This window comes from Triplophysa rosa, linkage group LG24 (genome assembly GCF_024868665.1).
Source record: "Triplophysa rosa linkage group LG24, Trosa_1v2, whole genome shotgun sequence".
Taxonomy (NCBI): Eukaryota; Metazoa; Chordata; class Actinopteri; order Cypriniformes; family Nemacheilidae; genus Triplophysa; species Triplophysa rosa.
In genome coordinates, this window is record NC_079913.1 from 342,189 (window position 1) to 357,852 (window position 15,664).

The 15,664-nt window shown below is 41.5% G+C and overlaps 1 protein-coding gene across 11 annotated transcripts in view; it reads right to left on the reverse strand.

Moving 5' to 3' along the window:
* sbf1 (SET binding factor 1) overlaps positions 1 to 15,350 on the reverse strand; it is a 42,250-nt gene extending 26,900 nt beyond the window's left edge. For 8 of the 11 annotated variants that reach the window (XM_057323782.1, XM_057323779.1, XM_057323778.1 and 5 more), the window contains exons 1-5: positions 15,122 to 15,345; positions 878 to 963; positions 593 to 730; positions 352 to 477; positions 164 to 274 (exon numbers count right to left, since the gene is read on the reverse strand). In XM_057323782.1, coding sequence (XP_057179765.1) covers positions 164 to 274; positions 352 to 477; positions 593 to 730; positions 878 to 963; positions 15,122 to 15,176 — 516 coding nt within the window. In that variant the 5' untranslated portion in view covers positions 15,177 to 15,345. Of the gene's footprint in view, positions 1 to 163; positions 275 to 351; positions 478 to 592; positions 731 to 877; positions 964 to 15,121 lie in introns of all 11 variants that reach the window. The other 3 variants (XM_057323780.1, XM_057323773.1, XM_057323783.1) reach the window with 2 other exon arrangements.
* Positions 15,351 to 15,664: the final 314 nt, after the last annotated feature.

Here is a 15,664-nt window from a genome sequence, read left to right on the forward strand (position 1 = left end):
TCCAGTATTCTGCGATGAAGGTTAAGACCACAGCAAGCCATGTCAACCACAAGACAACATGGCTCCTACACTACCCGTAATGCACAGCAAACCTTTTTACAAACTCACACGCCCAGAGAGATTACATCAAAGGAGGAAAGTAAGATGATTATTTGAGCCTCACCTGAGATCCTCCAGCTATGGGAATGATACAGGTGAGAAGGTTTCCGATCACCGTTTCCATAGGAACGTTGAGGCCATCCACATGAACCGTGTAGATGAGACTCAAACAGTTCTGTGGAGAAGAGCAAGGCATGAGTAAGCAGAAATAATGGGTTGCCTTGAGATTTTGGGTGATTGAGAGTTTCTTACCCTAAATACCTCTGTGTGGTCCAGACGGGAGACCAGAACCAAGCTTCTTGGAGCGTAGAGCTGAGCGGGCTGAAGAACGTCTGGACCATCGTCTTCATCGGCCTCACTGGACTCTCCCTTCTGTAGCTACACAAAGTGAGTCTCAGTTTAGATCTTCAAGCCGCAGCATGTTTCTTCTCCCATATATTTACTTTGGTCTCACGTTCACCATCTAAATCTTCTTCAAGTGACCACCACCCACCTGCGGGTTCTCCACGGACTCCCAGAAAGTGAAGCAGGCGCAGTAATGTCGCTCTGAGTTGATGTCTGTGAGGACCGCCACAAAGAAAGATGGAGGTTTTCTTTCTGGAACCAGCTGCCAACCGTTGGGCTGACAGAACTGAGAGAAAACAAAACGACAACCAATAACATCAAAACAAACACACATCAAATCAAAATAACAGTCAGTTATACACAGATATTTGTCAATATATACGTATTGAATTGTGGGATACGATGTTTTTGGTCAGTGTGTGTGATGGTTTACCAGTTCAATGCCTTGAGGAAAGGGATTATCTTCCCAGTCTTTCTCTGGGAAACGCTGGTGAATCCGGCCTTGACCCTCACTACCTCCTATAAAAACACAGACGTCGTCAGAACACATGTTGAGCTCACCTGGCATGATGACCCTTCATGAATGACATCATGATTCATTGTTCCCGGAGCACAAGCACACTGATAATGCACACTTCCTGACCTGTAAACAAGTACTAGCCTATGAACGTTATCATATATCCCATCAGTTTTATGCTTTATTTCTTATGTTTGTGACTGGCAAACTCTAAATGAACCGTTTAAGAGTAAATTCTTTATGAAGGTCTGTGGTTTTGTTACACAGCTGTGAATGTTTCACACAAAGTAATAACCAAATCACTCGAAAAATGTATTTTTCTGCTATGATAAAAAGTCACAGTCATGTTTCCAGCCAATCAAATCCTAACAGACAAAAATAAGTCACATCCTACATCATTTCCAGCTGAAAATTCCCACAGATTGTTTTTCTGAAATTTCCTTCAGAAATCTAAAATGTGCTGTTTGCTACACGTGTACGCAGTTTTTTGTATATTTGTGGGGAAAAAAAACTTTTTTTAATTCGAAATCATTTCAGTCGAAACTACACATATGCCCGGTTAACCGAAAATATATATCAGGTGATTTATGCACAGCTTGTGAGTGCAGTACGGGAAAATGCTGTTGCACCCGAACGCCAGAGGGCGCTCTCGTGCGGAAACTCCACATACGCACTGCAGAAGAAGACCATGACGCCTTCTAGAATCTAGGAAATGCCTAAGGACATCTTTTTATCACTGTTCCTCAAGCCTCATCAGGTATTTTCATGATAATAAAGTATATTTATAATGATCATGTTTGACGGGTGTTGCTTTTTCAAATGCACTTTATAAGCGACTCAAACTCGCACTGCTTTTAGATCGAGCAGCATTTCTACTGATCCCAGAGCCGTGCTTCACGGACAAGCTACGCATCAATAAAATAATCGATACCTTGCATTTTCGCAGCCAGCTCGGTTTCAGCAGGATTTGGTGGTAACCGCGGTTAACCGGGCACATGAAACCATGTTTTGGTGGTTAGCATGTGCTCATGTAATGCTGTGGTGCTTGTCTTACATCTCAATGCAACAGATAAATGACTATTATATTATCCATTGAAATCAAAAACAATATTCAAGTTTTCAAGCATGAGAGGACCGTAAGAAGCAGGGTAACGTTAGCAATGGTGCGAACATCACAACGGGACAGCAGAGAAGGAACAGCACCTCCCCGACCTTTCAGCGGCTAAACAAAACCACCAACAGACCCTCCATAAAACAAACAATAACTGGACGCCTCCCAAGACCCGACACACAGAAGCAAACGCACACACACTTGCAGGGCCGGACTATCAGAAACACAACCATTAAAACACTCCAGAAGTAGAAAAGAGAGGAATTCATATTCATATCAGATATGTCTGCATCCAGACACGCATGTGATTCAGCTTCAGAGACGCTCTGTGGTGAAACTGTGGGTGTCACGGAGGACTCACTGGATTATGTACAACCATAACTGGAGTTGACTGACTGACTGTTTTGGCCAACCATAAGTGGATATTTATTTTGAAGGAAATGTCAGCTTCAAGTGTGTAATTTCACTTCAGCCCACATAAACCTAAGTACATAAGTTTCAAACGGAGATGGCGCTAGAGAGGTAAAAGTTATGGATGGATTTTACACACCGCAGTTACAAATGTCACTTACGGCTCATAAAGAGGTCGCAGGTAGCACACAAAAGGGAATCGCACCATATTTCGGCTTCCCTCCAACCCATCACATGTGTGTGTGCGCTAGTTTGCACGTACAGAAAGGTGACTCACGATTGGCATGAGTGGCACAGGTGCACGTGGCTGATGTCTCGTCAACAGTATGTAAACACGGCCGCTCCTGTATTACATCAGTCCAGATTGAGCAAGCAGGCCGTGTTTACTCCAGCATTGTGGGAAATCAACTTAAGGTTAGTATGCAGCCTGGGCGTCAGTTACAGGAGTAAAATAACTTCACAATGCACCTCTAATACTTAACATTGACTACGAAGACAAAATGCCTGCCTGCAGTTCAATGTCGCTAGTAAAAAGTGAGAAGTATTAACACGAAAGCAAATTGTAAATTTCACTTTTCTTTACCATTTTCCCTCATACCCAAAAATATAAATTACCCACAAATAGGCATGTGCCGGTATCAAATTTCCATGCTGCGATTAATTGATTATGGTTTCATGGCGGTAAACGGTATTATCGCAGTATTCAATTCTATGAGAAATGCAGGTTGAAAATATAAACCAACTTCAGTGTTTTCCTCTTGATAACAACTTTATTTTAAATAATAAAGAGAACCTCAAACATTTAAATATAAATAAAACAACGCACAGTAATGATGTATAAAGTGAGTTTATTCAAACAGAATAAAGTGCAAACTGCAAAAGAACAACTTTTGTTAACTGCTTTTAAATATACTTATGTCTGCACAAAGCTAGTACTACAATTCATGTTATTATTATTATTATTATTATTATTATTGTTTGAATAACAAGCCAAGCCAGTGTGTTAACTATTATAGCAAGCTAAACATTTATAAACAGCAAATTCACTCGCACTTTGTGACAGTGTATGACTTTATTGCGTTCCATCAACGTATAATTAAAATAATTATTCTGCCACACTGTCAAATTTCATTACTCGGCTTACTTTTAACCCTAAATATTTCCAAACCTCAGACTTCACCCTTTTAGAAGGGGGATAAACCGTCGGCAGCGTTCCTGCTTCCGCCACGCTTCCTCTCCGTGTGCTACTGTTCACATCAGAGTGCGCGCGCGTCTTTTGCTCAGCAGCGCGCGCACACACACACACACACACACACACACACACACACACACACACACACACACACACACACACACACACACGTAGGCATCTCCACATGGGGAACGGGATCGTTTAGATCAGACTGCGCATTCCTACGCAGCATACACGCAGTGTACTTTTATCCGGTTGATGAAAAATAAACAAATACACATTCTAAAAAATCTATCTATTTTCGCGGTATTTGAAAGTGCCCGTGATAACAACATCGTGCTAATCCATTACCGCAATTAATCGCAATACTGAATATCGACACATGTCTACCCACAAATATCGTTTATAACCTATATATTGTTATTTCTCCTGTGGAAGACAAAAGAAGATATTTCGAGAAATGTCTCCGTGGTTTTGTGTCCATAGAATGGAAGTCAATGGGGACCAATGTTATGTGGTTACCAACATTCTTCAAAATATCTTCTTTTGTGTTTTGCAGAAGACAGACAGTCATACAGGTTTGGAATGACATGAGGATGAGTAAAAGTCTTTAACTAATGCCTTTAACTAATTGGTTATGAAGTCAGTTTTAGACATTTAACGTTTCAAATCTGAATGGGCTGGTTTGCAAATAAAACACAAAATTCCCGAACTCTGGAGCACGTCCAAACCTCATGCACCACAACAGAGGCTATTCACAACACTGTTCGCTGCCAAAATCCTTTAGGTGGCACAATCCCAGAATCCTCCCTTATCTCTGCAGATTAAGACTGGAGGTTTGCAGGCCCGCACACACACGGCCCGTATGGAGGAAATGCACCAGCTACTGGAACACAGATCCGGCCTGTTGCCAGCTCCCCCGGGCGTCAGCCAATCATCACTCTTCACTCGCTCACTATTAAGTGGGAATGATATGGATTAGCTTCATTTTTTCTAAGAAAAAAAACAAGCCAAGATATCCGAGCTCAGGCATCAAACCAATCTGAGGCCTCCGACATGTTTGGAAATTTAAAACGTGCTTTCGTTCCCACCCACCCCTCCCTCTTTCTGAATCTCAAAGTGAGAGTGAAAGTGAAGAGCGAAGGAGAGAGAGGGACGTCCAAGCACAAACGGGCTCTGTTCTGCAAACACTAATTCACTCATACTGATTCCCAGCATTCTTTTCCCAATCCAGAAGTCCAGATAAAAGCTGAATGGGCTGAAACGGCGCTCACGTTCTCAAGCGCCCCCTGAGGAGACGTCTATCCAGAAGTTATCTATACATTCACACGTGCCCACAGTGAACGCGTGTGCGTGGATACAAAAGGACATTGGCTAAAGCTGAAACTGTAGGAGAATTCTGACCTCATTTTGGACTCCAGGGACAACACAAAAAGATTGGAATCCAAGCAAGCAATGCGAGTACAAGTTTTCCCTCTGAAATTCTGGTGAAGAAAAATGGGTCAGCAGACCTTAATAGAGGCTAAACGAACACTTTTACAGTTCATGGCCATGTTCACACCTGCTATCCAAATATGTCATCGAATCACAGGTGGATGCCCCTAACTACAGGATTCAAACCGGTTTTTTGATTTGATAACTGCACATTTGGCGTTCTAAAGACACAATATTAATACTTGACCCCATACCTTAACTCTGACGGACCTGCTGAAAATTAGAACCCTGCCGAAAACACTATATAACATTTAATGGATTTAACGGTTCCCTAAAAACAACCCCAATCGGCTGTGCCGAACATCATAAAGTCCTATTTGGAGGTGAAATGAGGTCAAAGGCCTCACCGATCACACCGAAAACGAACTGCTTCTGCTTCGACACACAAGAACATCTGGTTATTAACAGAGAAATGTCACGCCCTCCTCCATGAAGGATGTGAGAGCGCCGGCCACCAGACAGTGGATTCATTCTGGGGCAGGTGAAGTGAAACTGGAGGCTACAGGAGAAATCACATGATCCCATCACACACTGATAGCGGACTCTTTTTAAACACCACTCGAAATGAAAGTAGAAAAGCGTGGCAGTCATGCTTTAGTCATCGAGATGAGAAGTTAAAGGTTTGTGGCGGGACACGGGTAACACCAGCTTCCTTAACATGCACACTACACATTAAAGCAGCGCCGCCGAGCTAGTGCAAGACAACAGATGTGTTTGCGCGCGCGTGTGTGTGTGTGTGTGTGTGTGTGTGTGTGTGTGTGTGTGTGTGTGTGTGTGTGTGGGACAATACAGAAAGCACTCTTGCAGTGAGAGACACTTAAAAGTAAGAGACAGGTCAGAAAATGCAGCGTTAGCTTGTCGAAATAATTACGGTTAAATCGTAAAACGTATAAGCAGTCAAATCAGTGGCGTGCTGTGTTTAACATCACATGAAAGAGTTAAAACGTCAGTCCGTGTTCTGGAGAACGATTTGGCCATGTATCATGAACCAGAAAACCGCAGCTTGTTTTAATCACGTTGTCAAAACACTTCAGTCTCCATGACAGCAACAACCTGTTGGCCGACCGTTAAAGGGACAGTTCACCCAAAAATAAAAAATCTTCCATCATTTACTCCCCCTCATGTCATTTCAAACCTGTATGACTCTCTCTCTTCTCCAGAACACAAAAGATATTTTGAAGAACGCTGTAACCAAACAACACCGGGTCCCATTGACTTCCCATTCTATTATACGTAGACACAAAACCACCGACACATTTCTAAAAATATCTTTTGTGTTCCACAGAAGAAAGAGTCATATTTTCAACAACATGAGGGTGAATACATCATGACAGAATGTTTTTTTTAACACAATAAGAATTGCATTACGTGAGACTCAAATCCTCAGTTTTGCCCCACACGGCTGGCCACAGGACTGCTGTCGCCCGGGGATACCGCGAGCAACGGTTTCTTCTCTTGCTGTGCAGAAAGCTCTTCAGCTAACTCACATCCTTCCTGCTCGCCAGCAGCCACCCGTCCCACAACCGCATTCAAACCCAGGCCTCCTTTTCAATAGCGGAAATACTCGAGTGAAGACGATTTCCACATGTTTTACAAAGCTCTAGTTCAACAACAAAAACACCTTGTTAGCTCGAGAAATGCAACAAGGTTGACAATGCCGTTTATAAACGCCAAACATTTAGAGTTTGTGTTTAATGCCACGGTGACGTCGGTTGCGTGTGAAACCGCGGCACTGCTGTGTTCTATGCAAAGACCTGTGGTTTTGATATTTTTGGTCAGGCAGTTTGGTTGTCAGTGGACAGGCTGTGGTGTCACGTCAGAACTGGTGTATTCAAGAGCTTTCCAACGCTTGTAAGCCTGTAAAACAAACGACAGTCAAGGTATGAAACACGAACACGGGTTTGATTTACATTCTGGTATGACTAGGGCTGTCACGATTATTAAATAATCGTCTCATCGCGATTGTTTGACCTCATCGCGATGATTTCGGATCATCGCAATTATCGCACATCTCTATAGAAGACACTAGGGGGAGCTGTAGTGCATCTGCATATTGCATATTTTAGTGTATATATTGTTACTAAAGCATGGTAATACTTGTAAAATGTACCACCACAACACAATCACTTAAAAAAAAAAAAAACATACAAATTACCTGCAGTACAATTTAATATTATTTAAGCAAATCTCAGTGTGAAAACCAGTCTACCAAAATTTCATTAACATACAAGTAACATTTTATTGTAGTCTTGCAAGTGAGAAAAAAACAGACTAGAAGCTTTTCTATGACTGATAGCATTTTAATGGTGGCTTCAATTCACACCTGATCAATTTACTTCATTTACAAGTATTTGGTGGTTGTATTATTGACAGGTAAAAGCCTAAACCTTAAATATATGATGACCCAATTTTTTCCAATGTATTTCCAAGAAAAAAACATAGTCATGTATTCAGAACAATATGGTCGTTTCAATCGCTGAATCAAAAATGTATGAGAATTAAATGTCAAAGCTCAAAAACAGACAATTAATCGTCATAATCGCAATGATTTATTAGACAATTAATCGTCAATCAAATTTCATAATCGTGACAGCCCTAGGTATGACTCAAGGATGAGTACAGGGTTACGTGTTGAATGTATTTTATTTTTTTCATAAATCATAAATATTACTATGACTGGTTGGTCTAAATGATGACTTCTCTGATTTTAGGAGAAAAAATGGTAATAGTTTGTTCCAATGTTACTTAATATCATAATAATATATGATATATTATGAAAAATGTATATAGGTAAAAATATATGTTTAGGTAAAATCATCAGTTTTGTTTCATGAACTATGGTTTTAGAAGTTATTATGTGAGATGCTGATGTGTGACTTCACTCCCATTATGAATTGTTTGTCCATTTTGAATACCGAGGACCACAATGGAAGTATTTTGAGAATGCTATCCTTGACAGTTTTTTTAAATGTGTGAACGAATTGGTCTTTTGGGCTTGATTGTACTCATTTTCATTTTTTACTAACAATATTTCTCCCAGATTTCAAATAAAAATATTTATGTTAAAATAACAGAAGAGATGATCTGTATTTCTTCAGGCCTCAAATACTACAAAGAAAACAAGTTCATATTCACTTTTAAGCAATACAACAGTCATATTTCTACATGTGTTTAGGAAACGTGATAACCTTCATTTTTGTCACAGTTTTCGTGCGTCTTGTCATGCTGTCACAGTCTTTCACATTGCTGTTGGGTGTGTTTATATGAAGTAATATCAGAACAAAACCATTATATTTTTTGATTTAACAAAAAATGATGGCAAACTATATCAGCAGGTTAGCTCAAAATGCGTGTAACCGATCCGTTTGTTAGCCATGTCACTCTGATCTGCACATGACACAGAAATGCACATTGACGTTCACGTATTGAACAATCCTCAAGCGAATATCAGCCATGAGATAAACAGGCACACTTTGGATCTCTTCAAACATCAAGTTGCATCAGTAGTTAAACATTCCCTAGCTAAACACCTCAGAGCCCATGACTGACGTCCTGTGTAACGGCCGAAGAGCAAACTGACAGGGGCAAAGACAGCACGCTGCTTACATAATGAGTCAGGCATTCCACCTCAGCAAATCTTCCAAGCCTCACGTCAACGTTTGGAAACCGTATGGAAAGCAGTAGTGAAATTAGGATCAGGGTAAGACAGTTCAGACCTCAACCTCGGCCATAGTCTGCCAGCAGACATAAAACTGTGACCTGTGTGTTTAAAGCTGCAATCTGTCATTAAAACAATAAAAAAGTAAAGAAAGAAAAATCTGTTATTGACCATAAGTACATGAAATTCAGTGTGCCAGCCAATCACATGAGTTCTTCAAAAGAGGTTCCTTTCACATCCACTTATGGACCAATCAGCTGCCCAGCGCTCAGCCAATCAACACAAAGTGAGCTGCAGCTGAATCCTGCGATTGAGAAATACCATGGGAGAGGCAGAATATCATTCATGCTTCTGTGTCCCAAAGACCCCCAAATAATCTGATGGCTCAGCGATGGAAAAAAGGGATTTAGAAGAACGATTTCCCGTAACCAGAGAACAACATCTCCAGTCTGCACCCGAGGGGCTTGGGAGGGGAGAGGGCCGCATTCTCAAAATACCAGGGAAGACCATGAAAGCTTTTCCCCCTGTCCCACCCCGACCTTCACAACCTTCCAGAAGAGACCGCTCACTGACCCACAAGACCCCTGAACGTGGAGCGCAAACACTGGCGTTAACTGTCATTGAAAGGCATTATTCACCGCTTAACACCTTCCATAACTAATCATTTTACACGAGTGCAAAGCTGAATATCAGGCCAATACCACGTCATGCAAATTCGCCACATTCAGACTGAAACCACATGACTAGCAGTTTCAAACGTATTATGGGAAGAGCGAAAAACAGTGAACATTTCTCAGTCAGAGGTTTGTAAAGAACATTTTTATATAAGCACATACACAGAAAATCAACCATACAAATGTTTTCAACATTATTGGCCAAGAAAAGGAAACGGCTCATTTAACATATTTTGGACTTTTGTGACAACATGCCCCAGGACATCATTTATAAAAAGAGAGTTCGGTTCCAAAATGAGATAAAAATGTCAAAAATCATGTTTTTTATTGTTATCTTGTATTTATTGTGTTTGTTAGCTGTATTGTTTGAGTTATTATGGCAGTTATTATTAACTGCAGTTTGATTGATATTAATTGGAATGCACAATGAAAAAAACATGATTTTTGAAATGTTTTTAAAACGGAGTTCTCATTTTGGAACCAAACTCTTCATTTAGAACTTCTTTGCCCTAGATGTTTCAAACCAAAAAAAGACTGCAAACAAACACACGTGTAATAGTTTTGACTTTTTTTACTGAGATATAACTCTTTTGGCAACCTTCCTGTGTGACAACTAGCCCCAGTCTCTGTTACATGTTGTCTGTAGCTCTTCATATCCACACAACCACACACAGGCAAACCCACTTCCAAGACAAAAAGGGACGGAAAATGTGTGTGTGAGCCTCCGCGTCTCTCAGAATGAGGGCAATCACCATTGCCCTCTAGCCCCCCGGCTGCCACATGAATGAGAAGTATTCATCCACCAGCTGCCTGTTGAGTTTTGCGGCCATACGCTGCAGGAATGGGCACCGGGCGTCTGTATCCACGGCCCCGGCCACCCTTTGATAGTCCAGCCCGATGGCCAGAAGCGGGGTGTCATGGTAACACAGAGCGGCCATCGTATCACGCCACGGCCCCCTCGGGCCCATTCTCCCTCATGAATAAGAATGTGGGCTCTGTTGGGGAATATTTTGAGACGTCCGGCTGACTCAGTGCACTTTTCTAAGGCGGACAGAGGGCAGATTTGTTAAAGGCGGGCTTCTGTGAGTAAGACCTATTTTGGCCGGCTATTAAAAAACACAATGGGAGTTATTAGTGATGCTTGTAAAGGAAAGAGTTAAGCTTTAGCATGTAAGACGACTGCGCTACCAACATAAACGTTAGCTCAAATTATGCCGCTTGTTGAGGAGAAATTTCTTCGTTTGGAGGTTTTGTGTCCATACAATAGAAGTCAATGGGGGCCAGTGTTGCTTGGTTACAAACGCTCTTCAAAATATCTGCTTTTGTGTTCTGCAGAAGGAAGGAAGTCGGACATGTTTGGTTTGACATGAGGGTGAGTAAATGATGAAAGAATTTTCATTTTTGAGTGGAGTGTCCCTTTAAATACCCACTGAAGTGACTCAATGCATTAACATAATTACCAGTGAAAAGGGAAGTTAAGGCAGGGCATATTAAGTGGCCCCTCCCCTTTAAGAAATAGCCAATAGGATTTATTTGACCTCACAGTCACTGACCAATCACTGAATCTGAAAGACACTACATTTTAAATATTTATATCTTATAAATGAAAATTTTGTCAAAATCTACCAGTAGTAGGGATGTCGAACGATTAATCGGGATCAATCGAAATCCAGAATAAAAGTTGGTGTTTACATAATACATGTCTGTGCAGATTGCATATTTATTTTGTATTTATAAACACGTGCATTTATTTAAGAAAAATCTAAAATCTAAAAGTGAATAACCATTTACAGTATATATATGATTTAAATGATTGGTAAATAAACAAATACATGAAATATATCCTAAATATATATAATACATGTATGTGTATGTTTTTGTGTTTATAAATATAAAATGAATATGAACAGTTCACAGACATATATTATGTAAACAAAAACTTTTATTCATGATGCGATTAATTAATCTTTTGACAGCCCTGATTAGTAGATTTCATGTTAACATCCCAAAAACTTTTATATTGGAAGTACCCCACATCATATATATGGACTTGAGTATTATAGTCTATAGCAGTCATCCTCAACTGGCGGACCGCGGGCCGCGGGCCGGATCCGGACCTTTGCTTTGTTTCATTCGGGCCGCGAGACATAGCCTAATAAACCATTTCAAATTTGTACTCTTTCAGTTGTTTACATTGAGCCGCGCGTCTACACAACGGAGAATCACATCACGCGTACTCTCAGGAATATTGTATGTAATTGATCTTTTGTCGCTATATCCTGTGATATCTTTTATTTCTAAACGCGCTTCATTTGAACCCTTTCCGTCCCGCGTGCACCAAAGATGCGCCTGAAGAGCAACAGACACGTGCTTATTTTAACAACACTAGTGCAGACACGCAGAGCAGATCAATGGAGACACAACAGTAAACAATATTAAAGTATTTGTTTCTGTCTCTCTGTTTACTGTTTGCTACATGTCTCCAACCTTTCAACCAGATTTGTGATATTTTATGAACGTTTTTATCTAGCCTACATTTATCATTAGCATTATTGATCAGCATGTAAACATTTGTGTCCCTGTGAAAACCCAGGCTAATTGTCATAAACAAATTAATTATTAAATAACAAGCATCAAAGATTAATTTCAAGCATTAATTTCACTACGATTTCAATCTTTGAAATGGCATTATTCAGTCAATATTGAAGATATTGTTGTTATATTTTCACAGAATATTCTGTAGGATGATTTTATGTAGAAAACAGTCAAAAGACTTGCTGGGTTTTCACAAGCACGATCACATTTTGTTCTAATTGGGAAATGATTTAAAGATAGAAGTAGTTCTGGTATGAATGGCATGGAAAGGATAATTTAGTAAGTCACTTTGTTTTCTGTTTATGATGAGAGCAATTTCATTCTTACATTACATTTGTTGTTTGTATATTGCCCGTAGCTTTTTTATTTACAAATATGAATTATCAGACTTCTATGAAGAGGCCATTCCCCTAAAGCCACAGAGCCTACAATACATACATACTGTGGATATCAAAATATAAAATAAATGGCCTGATAAAAGATCATATCTATATATATATACATGTATCCAAGTGGGCTAAATTGATTAAATATATATTTTTGTCATTTAAAAAACATATTGTCCGGACCTCCGTTTGGAAGAAAATATAAAGACTGGACCTCTTGGAACTTGAATTGAATACCCTGGTCTATAGGGTGGGGCTTATTTGACCGCCAAGCCACCAGAGAGCGAGAGAACACAAGCACCACACAGCAGGTCCCTAACAAACACCCTGGTGTTGTGGCAGAGTTTGCACGACAGACACCACTCATATTCACAACCAAACGTCACAATCTAGTTTCTTCTAAACGTGACCATCGCATGATAATACACGATCGTTCGAATGCACGCAGGGGTTAGAGAAGAAAAGAGTCTGCCAGAGACAACACAAGAGCCAAACAAACGCTCGGCTCTTTTGTTCAGGGCCTCTCTGTTCCTCCCAAGAAAAAGAAGAGGCGAGGAAAGGGGGGCTGTACGCTGAACCCCAAAAGACATTTCAACGGAAGTCCACCCCGGCCCAAACTCTGGACACCATTTTCTCACTCCATAGGACAATCTGGATTCTCACTCAATCATGTCTTCTCCCTCGAGTCCGAACTCCCATTTCCTGTTTTTACAGAGAAAGCCCCTCGGCCAGAGAATCCTCTTCAGCGCAGCTCTCCTCGCAGTGCCGTGAATCCAGCGGCCGAGCATTCTGTCCAGTTTCACAACGCCGACTCCACCCTGACGTTCACTCCCCGCCAATGATGCAGCCATTCTGGCCCTGGAGGAGTTGAGATGCCGATTTAGGGCTGAAAGAAATCTGACTCTGCTGGACGCATTCTGCACTGGTGCACAAAACACTGTGAGAGTTTACTACTAAAGCAGCACTTGAGAAAAAAACATGAGCAGTTTAGCAGCTCCAAACATCTATTTACATGATAAACACATGTACGCGTACCACAGCAGCTCGATGAGTCAAAACTATCCACTACACCACGACTCCAACAGAGCTGCAAACCACAAAAAACCAACATGTCTGGGAAAGTCAAAACACGCAAGAAGCTTTTCAGACATTGTGTTCGATGCTAAAAATCAGACTTAGCAACACTTTCACTTATGTGTTAAACAGTGATTTGACACTCGCTGGTGATGTCACACATCAAGCCCACTGTCACAGGATTATGATGTCATAAGCCCGCCCCACAAAACAGCTGCAATACCTCCAGCATTCTCTGCTAATGTGCATTTTAATGATATTTTAAGCCTTTTTTCTGTGAATTAATAGTATACACGAGTCACCACTGATTTCCCTCACACACCTACGCTCCAGCATGACAGTCTGCTCACCAGATGCTAGCGTCGGCGTGGAAACCCAGCAGCAGGTTTGAAACAGGAAAGGAAGACATTCTGCAGAGCGTGCAGCCCTTCGACATCCTGCCAGACGACATGTAAGGCCACCTATGAAACAGCCAAACCCTTCTGAGCGTAAACCCAACATGCACATCAATCCCATGAGCTCCCTGTTGCTCAACTTAGTTACCATGGTCAACATGTTTACGTGTGCCTTTACAAATAGGACGCATAAATAAAAGAAGACGCACTCACGCAGTTCTCTCAATAAAGGCTGGCTGATGGGATCGCTTTTCTCAGACGAGGGTTGGTGAATAATGAATGCTCACCGGGCCCATCACATGGCACCAAACTAGGCCACTAACACAATGCACACTAAAAGAGAGCCTTTTACAGTGTACGACATTGACTCAGGCTTCCAAACCGTACCAATCCAATGAAAAATGTGAAAATAGCTAAATACGTAAATCGATAGGTACACATTAGTGCTTTCGTAAACTTATTCCAACAAACTCTTTGAGGCTAGAACTAGACTTTGTAGAGATGTCAAGAAATGCTGCAGGTGCTTGTGAAGACTATAAATGCTGTCTAGGTAGGCAGCACACTTTACTTTGGGACACTGCCAAAGGACCAGTGTTCAACAACCCTGCTGCATGTTTTCTGAGGGTTGACATGTCTTAGGAATGTATGCATATTAGCATGTAAGCCTACTAAACAGAGCGTTCCTGTGCATTTCTATTCACTACGTTAGCATACACGCTCTTAAACAGCTTGTTACATGACCAGCAATGGTGGCAAAGGTTGCACTGATAAATCCCTATTAGAAAAGTCACACCCTGCCGGCCAAACGATATTTATTTAACGCTTGCAATCTCATAATCCATCTAACACAAAATGTGCAACTGAAAAGAGCAGTCAAATGCTCGCGCGACGGTTTAGGTTCGTGCAAAATCGGCCGGATTCGGGTTTTGATTTCGAGTTTACAGATCTAGAGGCCCGGGACATCCGCGACTGATCGTAGACCGCCCAGCCCGGACAGGAATCAGCTGTGTCGGTCCCACCTCCCTCCCTCTACCCCCACCCTCCGCCTTCTGTTGTGTTCACCGTGTTTAACCCGAAACTAACACGCTTCTATCCGGCACAGCAGATCAGGAGGAGGAGGAGGAGAAGGAAGAAGAAGAATCGCTCGGTGTGTAACGTTATCTCTCTTACCTCTTTTATCGAGATCGTAGCCGATTACCACGAAGTAATCGGCGAGCCGGGCCATCTTATCGAGATCACGGCGACAGGCCTCGGTGGTGGCTGTAGTAAATCCGCAGGCAGTCGGTATTCCGATCACATCGCGAAGGCAGCGGCGACAGCAGCATCCCTCCAGCAGCAGCCCGCCGCCATACTGTCGGTGTGAGTGTGCCGTGCCCTGACAGCGCTCTGCGCATGCGCGGTGAGCTCAACGGAGGCAGGGCGGGGCGCAGGGCAAGAATGTTGCGTGGTCATTCATTACTGCGTGTGGAGAACTGAGCATACGAAATAATATTTAAAAAAAGGAGCTTTTCTTTTAGTTTGAGCTTTTCCTACATTTATTCGCTTTCGATTTTTGTATCGTTATTTCATATTTAAGATATTAATGTTTATTGTTTGTATTAAAGTTGCAATGTAGTATACTATTGTATTATGTAGCTAATAGAAAAGACAAATAACGAAGAAGAAACAAATTGAATAAAAACGCCAAAAATGGACCTTGATTACATCATCATG